General features: G+C 41.7%; 1 protein-coding gene across 1 annotated transcript in view; it reads left to right on the top strand.

The window, feature by feature from the left end:
- The first annotated feature begins 10,339 nt into the window (after positions 1 to 10,339).
- Positions 10,340 to 13,374, top strand: part of Pgm2l1 (phosphoglucomutase 2 like 1) — a 34,382-nt gene continuing 31,347 nt past the window's right edge. Inside the window, exons 1-2 of the mRNA XM_050154418.1 lie at positions 10,340 to 10,407; positions 10,687 to 11,031. Coding sequence (XP_050010375.1) covers positions 10,921 to 11,031 — 111 coding nt within the window. The 5' untranslated portion in view covers positions 10,340 to 10,407; positions 10,687 to 10,920. The remainder of the gene's footprint in view (positions 10,408 to 10,686; positions 11,032 to 13,374) is intronic.

The following is a 13,374-nucleotide window of genomic DNA, read 5'->3' on the forward strand; positions in this document are numbered from 1 at the left end:
AAGAGGGCGCCAGACCTCTTTACAGATGGTTGTGAGCCACCATGTGGTTGCTGGGAATTGAACTCAGGACCTTTGGAAGAGCAGGCAATGCTCTTAACCACTGAGCCACCTCTCCAGCCCCCGGAGAAAGCAGTTTAAAGGGGGTCAGCAGGCATATGTGATATGACCCTTTCTTGCCTATCATCTCTACATATTGCAAAACATAAAGAAAAAATTAAGAGGCTGAAGAGAAGGCCCAGCAGGTAAGGTGCCTGCTACAAAAGCGTGAGAACTTGAGTTCAGTCTGCAGCATCCATGTAAAAGCCAGGTGTGCGGTGTCAGCTGCAATCCCAGCACCGGGGAGGTGGAGGCAGGAGGATGCCTGGTGCTTGCTGACCATCCGGTCTAGCTAAACTAGTGAGCTCCAGGTTCAGTGAGAGACTCTGCCTCAAAAAATAAAGTGGAGAATGGTTGAGGAAGACACCGAATGTCAACCTCTGGCCTCCACAGGCACGTACACACACATGCACCTGTACCCGCATACATATGCACACACACAAATGCATCTACACAAAAAGATAAACTCTTAAGTATATGTATTACAGATACTATATAATATGTATGTACTTAATAATAATGTGTTTTATATGTGCATACAACTTGTTCAAACTTATAATTTTGTTCAGACATATACTTAATAGCTTTACAAACTTATAATTATGTGTATAACTTATTGGTTTACAAAGACATTTTCAAACAATAAAATCAGCAGGAAATTATAGCTTTTATTCCTCACCTTAACAGCAATACATTTTTTTCCTCTGCTGAAAATTAGTCATTTATCCAGGATATATGAGACTGAGGAAATGCTAACATAAAATGATAGTCTCTAAACAAGAGCTGACTCCAGAAGATTTAATTCCCCTCTGTGCCTGTACACTACGCGTGTCCACATATTGTATTAGAAGCTAGATCTTATATTTCATTAGAAAAGGAACCATTGTCAGGGCTAGGAAACCAGCTTCATGGATTTTAAAGTTCAGAGTGACAGATATTAAAATGCTCTCGGTGAAGAATGCTAGTGCAGCACTTAAAGAGGAAGCTTTGTTCTGAGCTTTCAAACGCAGCAGGCGTCTTGAGCATTTTCCTCCACTAACCACAGAACTGTCACAGTATAAGGCAGGCAAATGCCATTCATCAGGGGGCAAATAATCCACGCAACAAGAGTGTGGGGGAGTCCTTGGTTTGCTTAGCAGTGTGTTCCAGAAGACTGTGTGGAACAAAACTAGGTACACAGTATAAAGAGAATGAATAAACAGAAGAGAATTGGAGTTTTTCAAGGAGAACTAAGAAAGGTGATTGACAGATGGTGAAACAGAAAGAAAGAAGAAAAGAAAGGAAGGAGGGAACGAAGAGGGAAACGTGTGGTAAGTCTGGGAAGATGAATCAAACCAGTATGGACGGCATCTGTTTTTGTTTTTGTCTATTTTATCAGCTTGTTTTCCCTTCTCCTTATTCCAGTAACAGAACTCTGAAGTTCCCTGAGAAAGGGCTCCTGTTTCACTTTCTATTTTATGTGAGGAGAGCAGTGTGAGTCACACACACTACGCCCTGCAGTGAGCACAAACTTTATCTTCTGAAGCAGAAGCAATTCTCCGTATTCTGTGGTTGCTAGTTAGGAAGGCATTTCCTGGAGATGTCCCATGTAGTCATGAATATCATGTCTGAAATTCAAGTAGGAAAGACTGGGAGGAAAGTAAGTAATGCAGCTGGAGGGTGGAGAAGGACACAGGCTATCTGCAGCTAGTTCTGACCCTGCCCTCCTCAGGCACATACACAAATACATTCAACGAAAGAAACTTGGAGCTATCTATGAGAATAGTTACTTTAAAAACAGATGAAACATGAAATTTAGTGTCAGTCATTTTAAGTGTATAGTTCAATGGCATTGAAGTACATTTGCACTATAGCAAGAAACTCAGTTTTCTGTTTAAGGTAGGGTGTTTGATTTTGTCATCTACAATAAAAGATGTGGCAGGTTTGTTTTTATTTTCATTACTATTATTTCATTGTTTTATTATGGTATAAGGATCTTGTAGATATTTCACCATTAGATACATATTTTGGAAGCATTTTTTTCTTAATCAATAGCTTACGAAGTCATTTTTCTCTCTCTTCCTTCATTCCCTCCATCCATGATGGGAACTGAACTCAGGGCCTCATATATACTAGGCAAATGCTTTATACACCAAGGTTGGTCAAATAATTTTCTTAAGGCTGACTTGCTAATTTTAATGATGCAATTGATCAATTTTATTGTGTGTTTGTTTGTTTTATACAGGTTCTCTCTTTGTAGCCTTGGCTGGTTTAGAACTTGCTATGTTCTATATAACCAGGCTGGCCTTGAACTCATAGAGGTTTGACTGCTGTGGGATAACTTTCTTGTACACTGTAAAGATTTGTTACTCATATTGGTTTAATAAAATGCTGATTGGCAGGCAGGAAGTACAGACAGGGCAACTAGACTAGGAGAATTCTGGGAAGAGGAAAGGCAGAGATGCAGTCTCCAGACAGACGCAAAGGAAGCAAGATGAGAATGTTGCACTGAGTAAAGGTACCAAGCCATGTGGCTAAGCATAGACAAGAACTGTGGGTTAATTTAAGTTGTAATAGCTAGTAAATAATCATCCTGAGCTAATAGGTCAAACAGTTTAAAATTAATATAAGCTTCTGTGTGTTTCTTTGGGACTGAACAGTTGTGGGACCAGGTGGGACAGAAACTTCCATCTACGGTCTGCCTGCCTTTGCCTCCTGGATGCTGGGTATAAAGGCATTTGACACCACATCCAGCCTATAATTGATCAGTTTTACATTCCCAACCTCAATGCACTCTAGGCTAAGAAACCTTTACCTTTCCCCAAGTTGCAAAGATACTCTGTTTTCTTCTAGAAGACTTCAGCTTCTGTGATCTATATTAAGTTATTTTTTATATATGCTATGAGGTAAAGGATTGAGGTGGATCCCCAACCCTGATAGATTTACAGTGGCAATGCATGGTAAAGACATTCCTCATTTTTCACTGGCCTGTTTTGGTGCTTTTGTTGAGGACCAAAGATTATGAGTCTGCTTGGGGACTCTTCAGTCTGTTACACTGATATATTAATCTACCCTAATCCTGGCACCATATATTCTGTTGATCAGTGTAGCTTACAGAGGGCTTGATGCCCCTGCCTCCTGCAAAGAGTTAAGACCAACTCGGCATCTTATTGGATAATATTGTCTTGTTATTAGGTAAGACTATCTCTACCCAAAAAGAGTTATTATTAATGTATGCTCAATTATTAAGTATGATAGATTGGAATTCAAAAAGAAGAGAGTATCTTCTTCATTACACTTATTCACTCAGCAACATTTCATCCACATCAGCATGGAGGGACTTACAGCAGCTCTCAGTATCCAAAATCCTTCCTATTTCGTTTCCTTTGTTTAGAATGCCTTATCCCTTCTGCCAACTCTGTTGTTCAGCTAGACCAGAAAACAAATCCATTTACATATGCATAAAAAGCATAAAATATTGAAGAAGAATTCATTTAAGATTCATAAGACCTATACACTGAAAGCTGCATAACTCTGCTGAGAAGTTAAGGAAAGTCTTTAAAAAAACAAATGTATCATTTTTATGAATTGGAAGGCTCAGGGTCTGTAGAGGTGTAGTGTATGTATATTGGTGTGCTCATGTGTGTGGGGTTGATATATGGGCATGTGTGTGTGGAGGCCCAAGGTTAACCACTGAACCAGGAACTCACCAATTCAGTTAAACTAACTGGTTAGAGATCCCTGGGGTCCTCTCTTTCCACATTCTTAGTGCTTGGGTTACAGGTTCATGCTGCCTTGCCATGATTTTACATGGGTGCTGGAGATAACTCAGGTGCTCATGTATGTAAGGCAAGCACTTTAGGGACTGAGCCTTCTCCCGAGCCCCCAACTGTGTATTTTTAAGATGTCGTTTATCCCTGCATAGACTTGAAGATTAACATATCTGCAATAATAATCCTAGCAGTCCCCCATTCTAGCCTTTCTATTCTAATCTTTCAAAAGACCTAGAAAACCCAAGTATTCTTGAAAAACAGTGACAAAGTTGGAGAACCTAAGCTACTTGACTTCAAGCCTTCAAGCTCAGCTGTTTATTCCTCCACGATGTCTTCTACAGCCTTTACAGTTTGGGGTCACAGCCTATTCCCCGCAGTCTCACAATATGACCACTGTTATAAAGGACTCATCATATCGTTTCTCAGTGAGGTGTACTACCTAAAGCTTCAAGGGCAGAGCCCGGGCTTGTCTATCTTGCTTAGCCCTGCGTCCAGAATGCAGGTACTCATCACATTAACAAACTTAATTTATTTAACAGCTAACATTTTAGAAGGAAACTCAAAAAGGTCCATCTTCGGCCTGATAACTACTTATTCGGGTACCCAAGATTAATTGATTCTATTTCATTTAAAAAATATTATTACTTCTGTGACAGGACTAAAAAGACCCAGTGGAAGGCCATACATCCAGGAACAACACAAATTGTACTTGATGAAAGTGTGTGTGTGTGTGTGTGTGTGTGTGTGTGCACATATTTATATTTGGACAAAGTTGGGTGGTAGGAAAGGAGGATATGTCTGGGGGAGGAGTGAACATGACCAACCATATTGTATGAAATTGTCAATGAACTAATAATAAGATTGAAACCATGAGATTTAATTCCCATGAAACTAGGCCAATTATCTGCAACCAAGTTTCTGAAATATTTGTAGTATATTGTCCTGTAATTAAACCCTTAATAACTTAGATAAATGCAATAATGCAGAAAACTAAAGAAGCTTCATACACAAAGGTATCCATTGTTGTTTTTATTTATTATAAGAGCAAAATGGAGATAATGCAAGAATCCTACAAAATGAGAATCGCAAAAATACACATCAACTTGACATACTATTTCGTAGCTATTAAGTAATTATAAAAATATACTAACCACCCCCTTGAGGCTATTTGTGCTAGCCATCTTGCTAATAAAAAACTGAATAACACTTTTTAAGCTTATCTAAAGTTATAAAGGAGAAATGACAACCCATTGTGAAAAGACTAGGCCAAAGGTGAAGGGAAAATGTTAGAACAGAGAAAGAACTGGACAAAATGTGGCTTTTGACCTGAAAGTATTCACCAGTCTTGAAAACTGTGAACTTTCATTTTAAAATTCTAGTGGGAAAATAAGACAGATAAGACAACCCACGGTTTTTACAAAGCTGATAGTCTTGACAGGAAAACCTCTTCAAAGAACATTGAGACCCCAACACATTGAGGAGAAACTAGAAGATCAATGATGCACATGGAATTACAGTTTCTAGAAACTCACGAAAATTCCAGAGTATTTCAAGTCTCAACATGGCTGAACTCCCAGGAACGTGGCAAATCCTCCCGAGAGCTGAGAATATTCACTGAAAGTCTAGATTTACTCCCACAAATGATTTTTCAAGTATAATGTTCAACACATACATATACACAAAAATAAGACTCACATCACAAAACTAAATTCTATTAATCAAAGATTTAGAAAAATAATAGGTAATAAACAGAATATAGTAACTAAAATAAAAACCTCAAGGTGAAGTTTCTGGGTTGGTGAGTATGTCAAGGCATTATGAAGGTGGAGGGTCTTGAGATGTCATGGAGGCATGATGGCATATTTTCCATCTGTCTTATTTAGAGTTTCCATTGCTGCAATGAAACACTATGACCAAAAAATCAAGTTGGGGAGGAAAGAGGTTTTCTGGCTTACACTTCCATATTGCTGTTAATCACTGAAGGATGTCAGGACAGGAACTCAAATGGGGCAGGAACCTGGAGGCAGAAGCTGATGCAGAGGCCATGGAAGGGCACTGCTTATTGGCTTGCTCCCCATGGCTTGCTCAGCCTGCTTTCTTACAGAACCTAGGACCACCAGCCCAGAGATGGCACCACCCACAATAGGCTAGGCCCTCCCCCATCAATCACTAATTAAGAAAATGGCCTACAGTTGAATCTTACGGATAAATTTTCTCAGTTGTGGTTCCCTCCTTTCAGATGACTCTACTTTGTGTGTCAAGATGACATTAGACCTGCCAGAACACCATCTAAGTAAAGATTAACCTCAACTTTTTGCAAATTATTTCAAAAATCAAAAGACAAGGGCACATTGTAAGTCATTTTATGAGAACAATATTGCTTTGAACAAGAAAGTATTTTTAAAAATCTCATGAATATAGTCACATAACTTAACCGTATAAGCAAACCAAAACAAACAAAAATACCATGACAAAGGAAAGTAAGACATGACTTCTAAAACTTCATCTTCAATCATCTGAACATGGGATTTTCTCCAGTGTTTAGTAGTTTTCAGAATACATGTTTTGTGCTTATTTTGTTAAATGTATTACTAAACATTTCATTCTTTTTGATGCTACTGAAAATATTTTTAACTATTTCCACATACTTCAAGTGTATAGACTTAATTTTATAGGTTGATCTTATATCTTGAAACCACATAGAATCCATTTATTGATTCTAATTAAATTTTCATATATTCAGATCATTTCATAGATGAATAGAATGGCTTTATGGTTTTATTTCTTCTTTTCCAACATGAATGCTTTTGACATTTTTTTTTTTTTTGCTTTGTTTGCCCTAGTTAGACCCTAGTATAGTATTGAATGGAAGCGGCAACACCAGATCTTTTCTTCTTGTTCCTCACCATGCAGGGTACAGTCTTGCATTATTAAGTACAGTGTTTTTTAACTGTAGAGTTCTTGTGGATGCCCAATATCAGGATGGCAAAGTTGCCCTCTGTTCCTACTGCACTGCATGTTTTTGTCATGAAAGAGTGCTAGATTCTATCAAATACTTTTCTGTATGTATTGAGATACCAAGTGAAAAAGAAAGAATTGATCATGCTATAAGACAGGCAGATCTTTCTTTTCTTGAAACAGGCTCTCACACTGTAAACCAGGTTGGCCTGGAACTCAGTATGTAACCCAGGCTATCCTTAAACTCACAGCAATCCTCCAAAGTGACAAAATAACAGGCATGAGCTACCATGACTGCTAAAATGGGTAAACATTAGAAAAATTATGCTACTTAAAAGAAACTAATAACAATATCCCGCGAATGACATGATGATTCTATTTAAGGGAAACGTTTAGAACAGGGAAATCACTATAGAGATAGAAAAGAGATTTGTGGTTGCTTAGACCTGAGGTGGAAAGTCTTGAGTGAAGGGCACAGGGTTTATGGGATTGTAGTGGCATTTCAATTGTATTATAATAAATAAAGACTGCCTGAAGATCAGAGAGTAAAACAGCCCCACTGGTCGGCCTTACAGACCAGATTATGGTAACATACACCTTTAATCCCAGTAGCCACACTACTTACCATAGAAACTGGGCAGTGCATGCCTTTAATCCCAGCCCAAGAGAGGATTATAAAATACGAAGAAACAGCTCTCAGACTTACAGTCTCATTCTAGATTCTGGGAGGCAGAATCACCATTTCAGACTGAGATTGAGGTAAAAGCTAATGACTAGCTGTTTTGCTTTTCTGATCTTCAGGTTGAACCCCAATTTCTGATCCTGAATGTTTATAAATCGTGCTTCATAGGATGGTAAAAATGTCCTCAAATTCTTGTGTGTGTATGTGTGAATAAATTTTTAAAATCATTTAATTATATACTCTAAGTGAATATATATTACATTATATTATATATGAATCATATCTATGTACAGATACTGAAAGTGGAATGAAGCGTTCACACGCAGGCACCAACTCTACACTTCCACAAACACGAGAGCAGACGCCTCCTTACAATTTGTATCCTGGGTTTATCACTTTGCTTCACCATAGCCCTACTGTGTCTTCAGCCACTCCCCCTCCCACAAAGATCCCCTGTTCCCCTTTTATTTGTTTTTGTTATGTCTCCTCGCATCTGACGAGGCCTAAAGGAGAATATTGATTAGATGATTATTCCTTACACACACACACACACACACACACACACACACACACATTCTTTTCTTCATTTTTTTTTCTGAGACTGGATTTGTCTTTGTAGCCCTGGCTGTTCTGGAACTTGCTGTGAAGACCAAGCTGACCTCGAACTCACAGAGATCCACCTGACTCTGCCTCACAAGTGCTGGGATTAAAGGCATATGCCATCACCACCTGGTAACACACACACTTCCTTAATGCAAACATAACTAGAGTTTATGACAAGTATCTCTATAAGCAACAAGAAGAGAATACACTCTTTTTGTAATGGTCATAAAACAAAACGACAATTTCTTCAACATTTAATGTCTCCGTTGGCAGGCAAGATGGCTCAGCAAGTGAGGATACTTGCCACCTCGCCTGATGCTCCAAGTTCCATCCCAAGGACTCGCATGGTGGAAGGAGAGAATTCAGTCTCACAGTTGTGTGCTGACTTTTACACATATGCTGCCCACCCCCCACACATGCTATGCACATACACACAATAATAAGCAAATCATTTAAATCTTAAAAAGATGTAAGGTCTTGTTCCTGATTTGTATTTACTGCGACCACCTGTTGAAGTTTTAGAGGGGATGGTTTGTGATAGCTCCTCTTGGTTGTCAACTTGACTGCATTTGGAGTCCAATAGAACATAGGCTATTGGGCACTCCTGTGAGAAACTTCCTTGATTGGATTATCTAAAGCAGGAAAACCCAGCCTAAATGTGGCCAGCCTGGATAAAGGAACATGGTAGAATGAAACTCTTTTTCTTTCTTGTTTGCCCTCATTCTCACTGATAAGTTCATCTGTCCTGTAGCCAGTTTGCTCCTTCACCAATGTATCACAGCCTATGTCGTTGGGCTTCCTTGTAAACTGAAGATGAGCCATTCTCCAAGAACCCTACTACTTACAATATTTAAATATGAATAACCAGACTTCCTCAAATCAAATATGCGCTAGTAGAACTTCGATGAATAATGAAGATTTGCATTTCTTAATAATCTCCCAGAGAATGCCAACACATATGTCCTAATGTGTACCTTAATTATGACCATCTTGGTCACTTCAATAGACATTTTTATGGTGCTATCAAGTCCTTACCCAAATTCAGAATCTCTGGGAATTATGTCCACTAGCATAACGTATATTTTAAACAGTCTCCTAGTAGGACTTGAGAATCACTGATCAATGGGGTTGAAATGCCCCCTACTTTTTTCTCAACTTATTTATTTTCTGTTCTTGAAATCTCAATGCAGGTCCCTCCTGCTTGATGCTTCTGTTGACTACTTCAGACAAATTCACTCCCACTCTTCACAGCAAGCATTTACTCTTGATCATGAAATAAACATCTTGCACATATCCTATCTCTCTAGATTTTATTTCTTGGCATTTTGGTTGTGAGCCTAGCTTTAACAGCTGAAACATTGCTCTGACCCCAGTCTTTATTTCAAATAATTATTTACATTCTTGTAGCATCAGCTCCTACAGTAATTCTTGTCTTGATTGTGAGCCTGGCCTTTAACAGCTGAGCCACCTTTTTAGCCCAACTATCATAATTCTTAACATACAGTGGATATTTAATATTTGTTATGGATACCAATTCTGATAATAGCGGACAATTAATTTCTTTCTTGGACACACGGTTATTTCCCAGGTCCTGGAACTAGCTCTAGACCAGGCTGTCCTCCAACTCACGGAGAACCGCCTGCCTCTGCCTCCCGAGTCCTGGGATTAAAGGCGTGCGCCACCACCGCCGGGTGGTTTATGCATTTTATGATGTTTGTTCGTCCTTAAAATAGGGTTAAATTGCTGACCCATCCTTCTGACAACATTCCTATTTTCCAGACATTTTGTTCTTCCCACCTCTACTCTGCTGTTGCATCTGAGCAAAAGCAACTGCCATCTGAGGTGCTGTGACAAGTTGGAACCCTCACTCATTTCTCCCGGAACGCTATTGCTTAGAAAATTCGGTTTGCCTGTGTAAAGTGGAATGGACTATACCTACCACATAGCTCACAGGATGGATGAAATGACAGAAAACAACTCGTCAACTGGCATGCACCAAATACATACAAGTTGCTCCTCACGACATTCCTTTTTTACCTTAAATCAGGGAACTACTGCCCCGCTGCCCAACTAAGAAGCCAAGGGAAGCGTCGGGGGTTCCGAGCTCGGGGGAAAAAGGAAAGACTACAACTCCCGTGAGGCTTCACGCGCGCCACCTCGGTCTCTCTTCCCCCCCCCCCCCCCCCCCCCCCCCCCCCCCCCCCCCCCCAGCAAGACGGAGCCCCCAGGCAAAGAGGGTGGGGCCTGCGCGCGCCGGGGGATCTCCTAGGGAGAGCAGAGGCAGAGGCGGGCTGCTAGAGGCGACAGGGACACCAGGTGGAGACGCACGTGCGAGTGTGGGGCGGGTAACACGGGAGAGACAGCTGGGAATGGCGTTAAAAAAAATAAAGCCAGCTGTGCACCGTTGCCTCGGCGGGCAGTCTACGCCGCTGCGGAGGCTCCGGGCGCGCGCCCCACGCCTCGGGCACTCGGAGCGGCGGGAGCGGGCGGGGGCGGGGCCTAAGGCGCGGGGGCGGGGCCTAAGGCGGCGCGGGCGAAGGCGGCGACCCAGACATCTGGGACTGTTGTTGTTCTCTCGCCTCACGCCCGCCTCAGTCAGTTCGAGCAGAGATCCGGAGCTGCTCTGCCGGGGAGGCGGGTGACAGTCTCCGCCTTCTCTCCCGATTCGCTGGAGCTGCGGCAGGGACTGGCGCTGACCGAACGCCTTGCGGTTGGTCTCCGATGCCCTTCGGCGAGGAGGGGGCGTCTGGACCCTGGTGAGCGCACCCGGAGCCCCCCTGACTCGGTGTCTTCACCCGCCCCTCGGGCCCGCACACCCGTGTGTCTGCCATGGCTGAGAACGCAGAGGGTGACCTGAACTCCAACCTGCTCCACGCTTCCTACCTCACCGGGGACCCCCAGCTGGACACGGCCATCGGGCAGTGGCTGCGGTGGGACAAGGTGGGTACCTGGTCACCCGAGCATCCGCCCCCGTTTCCTGCCCACCCTTTCACAGTCCGCCCTTTCCGGCACCCACCCAGGGCTTTGCAGACTCCGGGGGAGGTGGCTCCGGCCACCGCAGGGCTAGCGGAGTTGGGCGATGCCTCTCACCTATGCAGGGGCTGCCTCCCTCGGGAGGTCTGGGCTGGGCAGGGACGTCTGCAGTAGCTTCCTTTTGCAATAGGGCTTCACTGCAACCTGCTCCCTTATCACCCTCTCCTTCCAGTGTGTGTCAGCTCTCATTCTCAAAAATACTTCATCCGCATCATCCTCATCGTTGTTACTCTGCATCCATTTCCTTTCCCCTTTCTCCCTTGACTTTCTTCTTTGCAGAACCTGAAAGTGGCTCCTGGTACGTCTCTTGGACGTTACTAACCACTATCTGCTTTGGTGTTGGTCTGGTGGTGTGTTGCCACCCTCTGTCGCTGGGAAATCGCTGTTCTGTTTCACTCTATTTTCTGGTATCACCGTTTGCTCTTGAAAATGACAAGGGTTCTCATCTTATTTAATTCCTCTGCTGGTAGTTATTTCCTGAAGTATTCTGTTCAACCAATCGTGGTCATATACATACATAATGGTCTACACCATTACTTCCCAAGACGTTCCAAAGATCATCTGGGAATCTTAAAAGGCAGATTCTGACCATATATTTATAAATTCAGAATTGCCCTGCCATACCATTTTTACTGCCCTCTCCCTCTCCTTGTGCGGGCACATGGGGCAGATTGGTGAAAGCTGGAATTAAAACGCAGCCTTTTCACTTGTAAAAGAAGCCCCTGGAAGCTCTCTCAGAGGACAGGAGGATAATCAGGTGTTTGCTTTATCAAGTTCATGTGATACGGCTGCTAAAATGGAGAAAGCTGCACATTGTAAAACTGGTTAATAATTGGATTAAGGGGTTTGTATGGCAATATGTGAGATTGTGTTATACAAAAGAACTACCTAAATTAGCTTTCTGAAACAGTTTATTTTTTTTTCTCCCAGTCATTTATGCGTTCAAGAAGGAGAAAAATGCTGAATGTCTAGGCCGGTCAGGAAATGCTGGTGGTGAGAAAGATAGAAGAGTTCTTGCCCTCAGCAAGCCTTCAGTTAGTAGATAAGGAAGCCCAACAAACAAGCAATTACAATGAAGTTATTTGGAGTTATATCTTAAATATTCTACTCATTCTTGTAGAGTCTGAGCAAGTGTTTCTTAAACCTGAACAGTGCTAACAGATCACCTGGGAATCCTGAAAGGCAGTTTCTGACTAGACAACTAGGGTGGGGCCTGACAGGCAGCCTTAGTGAGCTTCCAGGGGATTGATCTCAGTGTGGCTGATCTGTGGACCACACTAAAATAGACTCTTTTCTCTTTCAGTATCAGCTTTGACAATGTTTTCCCTAATGAATGTCCTGGTTGAATGAATTAATGCTTATTATCTGAGCTATGCCCAGGTAGTGCTGAGACATAGAAATACTCAAGAACTGTTAAATGCATATAAAAATGATACAATAGTTACAGTAGCAATAAAAGAAGTTGCAGGCATTCAGTTCTTATGGGAGTTCAAAAGTGAGAGTGATCTGTGGGGTGGGGCAGTCAAAGAAGACTTTTTTTTTCTCCATGACAGGATTTCTCTGTGTATCCCTGGCTGTCCTGGAACTAGCTCTTGTAGCACAGACTGACCTTGAACTCACAGAGATACACCTGCCTCTGCCTCCTGTGTGCTTGAATTAAAGGTGTGCACCACCACCTCCTCCTGGCTTCAAAGAAGACTTTATGAGATCATGGAATGCACATGAAAAGAACAGGGAAAGCCTGCAGGAGAAAGATGAAATAAATGTAGACCTCAATGAACTAAAAGGAAGTAAGACAAAGGCTCCCAAATAAAATATAAAGGACAAGTAATAAGTACCTTAACAGAAGAACAGACTTAAATAATTTTAGTAATTATATATTATTGATCTCTCTCTCTTAATGGGGGATAATGCTTTTATCGAGACACAAATGTTTATCTTCTGTAGATTGATACTTCAGTAAGCTAGGCTAAGTCCTAGGCCACTGAAATTTAGAGTACAAAATGAAATCAAGTATTTCATTTTACCTGAACAGTACATGTAGCCTTTCAGTGCAAAGAGTCTGAGCTCAACTCCTGATTAATACAATTAAGGAGTCCTGATAATGCTGCTGATTCTGGAAGGCTGATGAGGCATGTAATAAGTTAGAAATTGGTCTCAGGGTAATTTGCTATTTGCCATAGTCACCAACATTATTAATTTTAGTCTTGGTGGCTTGGTGTACATTGAAAGGTCTCGATAAAAAAGAAA

The sequence above is a fragment of the Alexandromys fortis genome, unplaced genomic scaffold (genome assembly GCF_014885135.2).
Source record: "Alexandromys fortis isolate MF-2015 unplaced genomic scaffold, M_Fortis_MF-2015_v1.1 scaffold_77, whole genome shotgun sequence".
Classification (NCBI taxonomy): domain Eukaryota; kingdom Metazoa; phylum Chordata; class Mammalia; order Rodentia; family Cricetidae; genus Alexandromys; species Alexandromys fortis.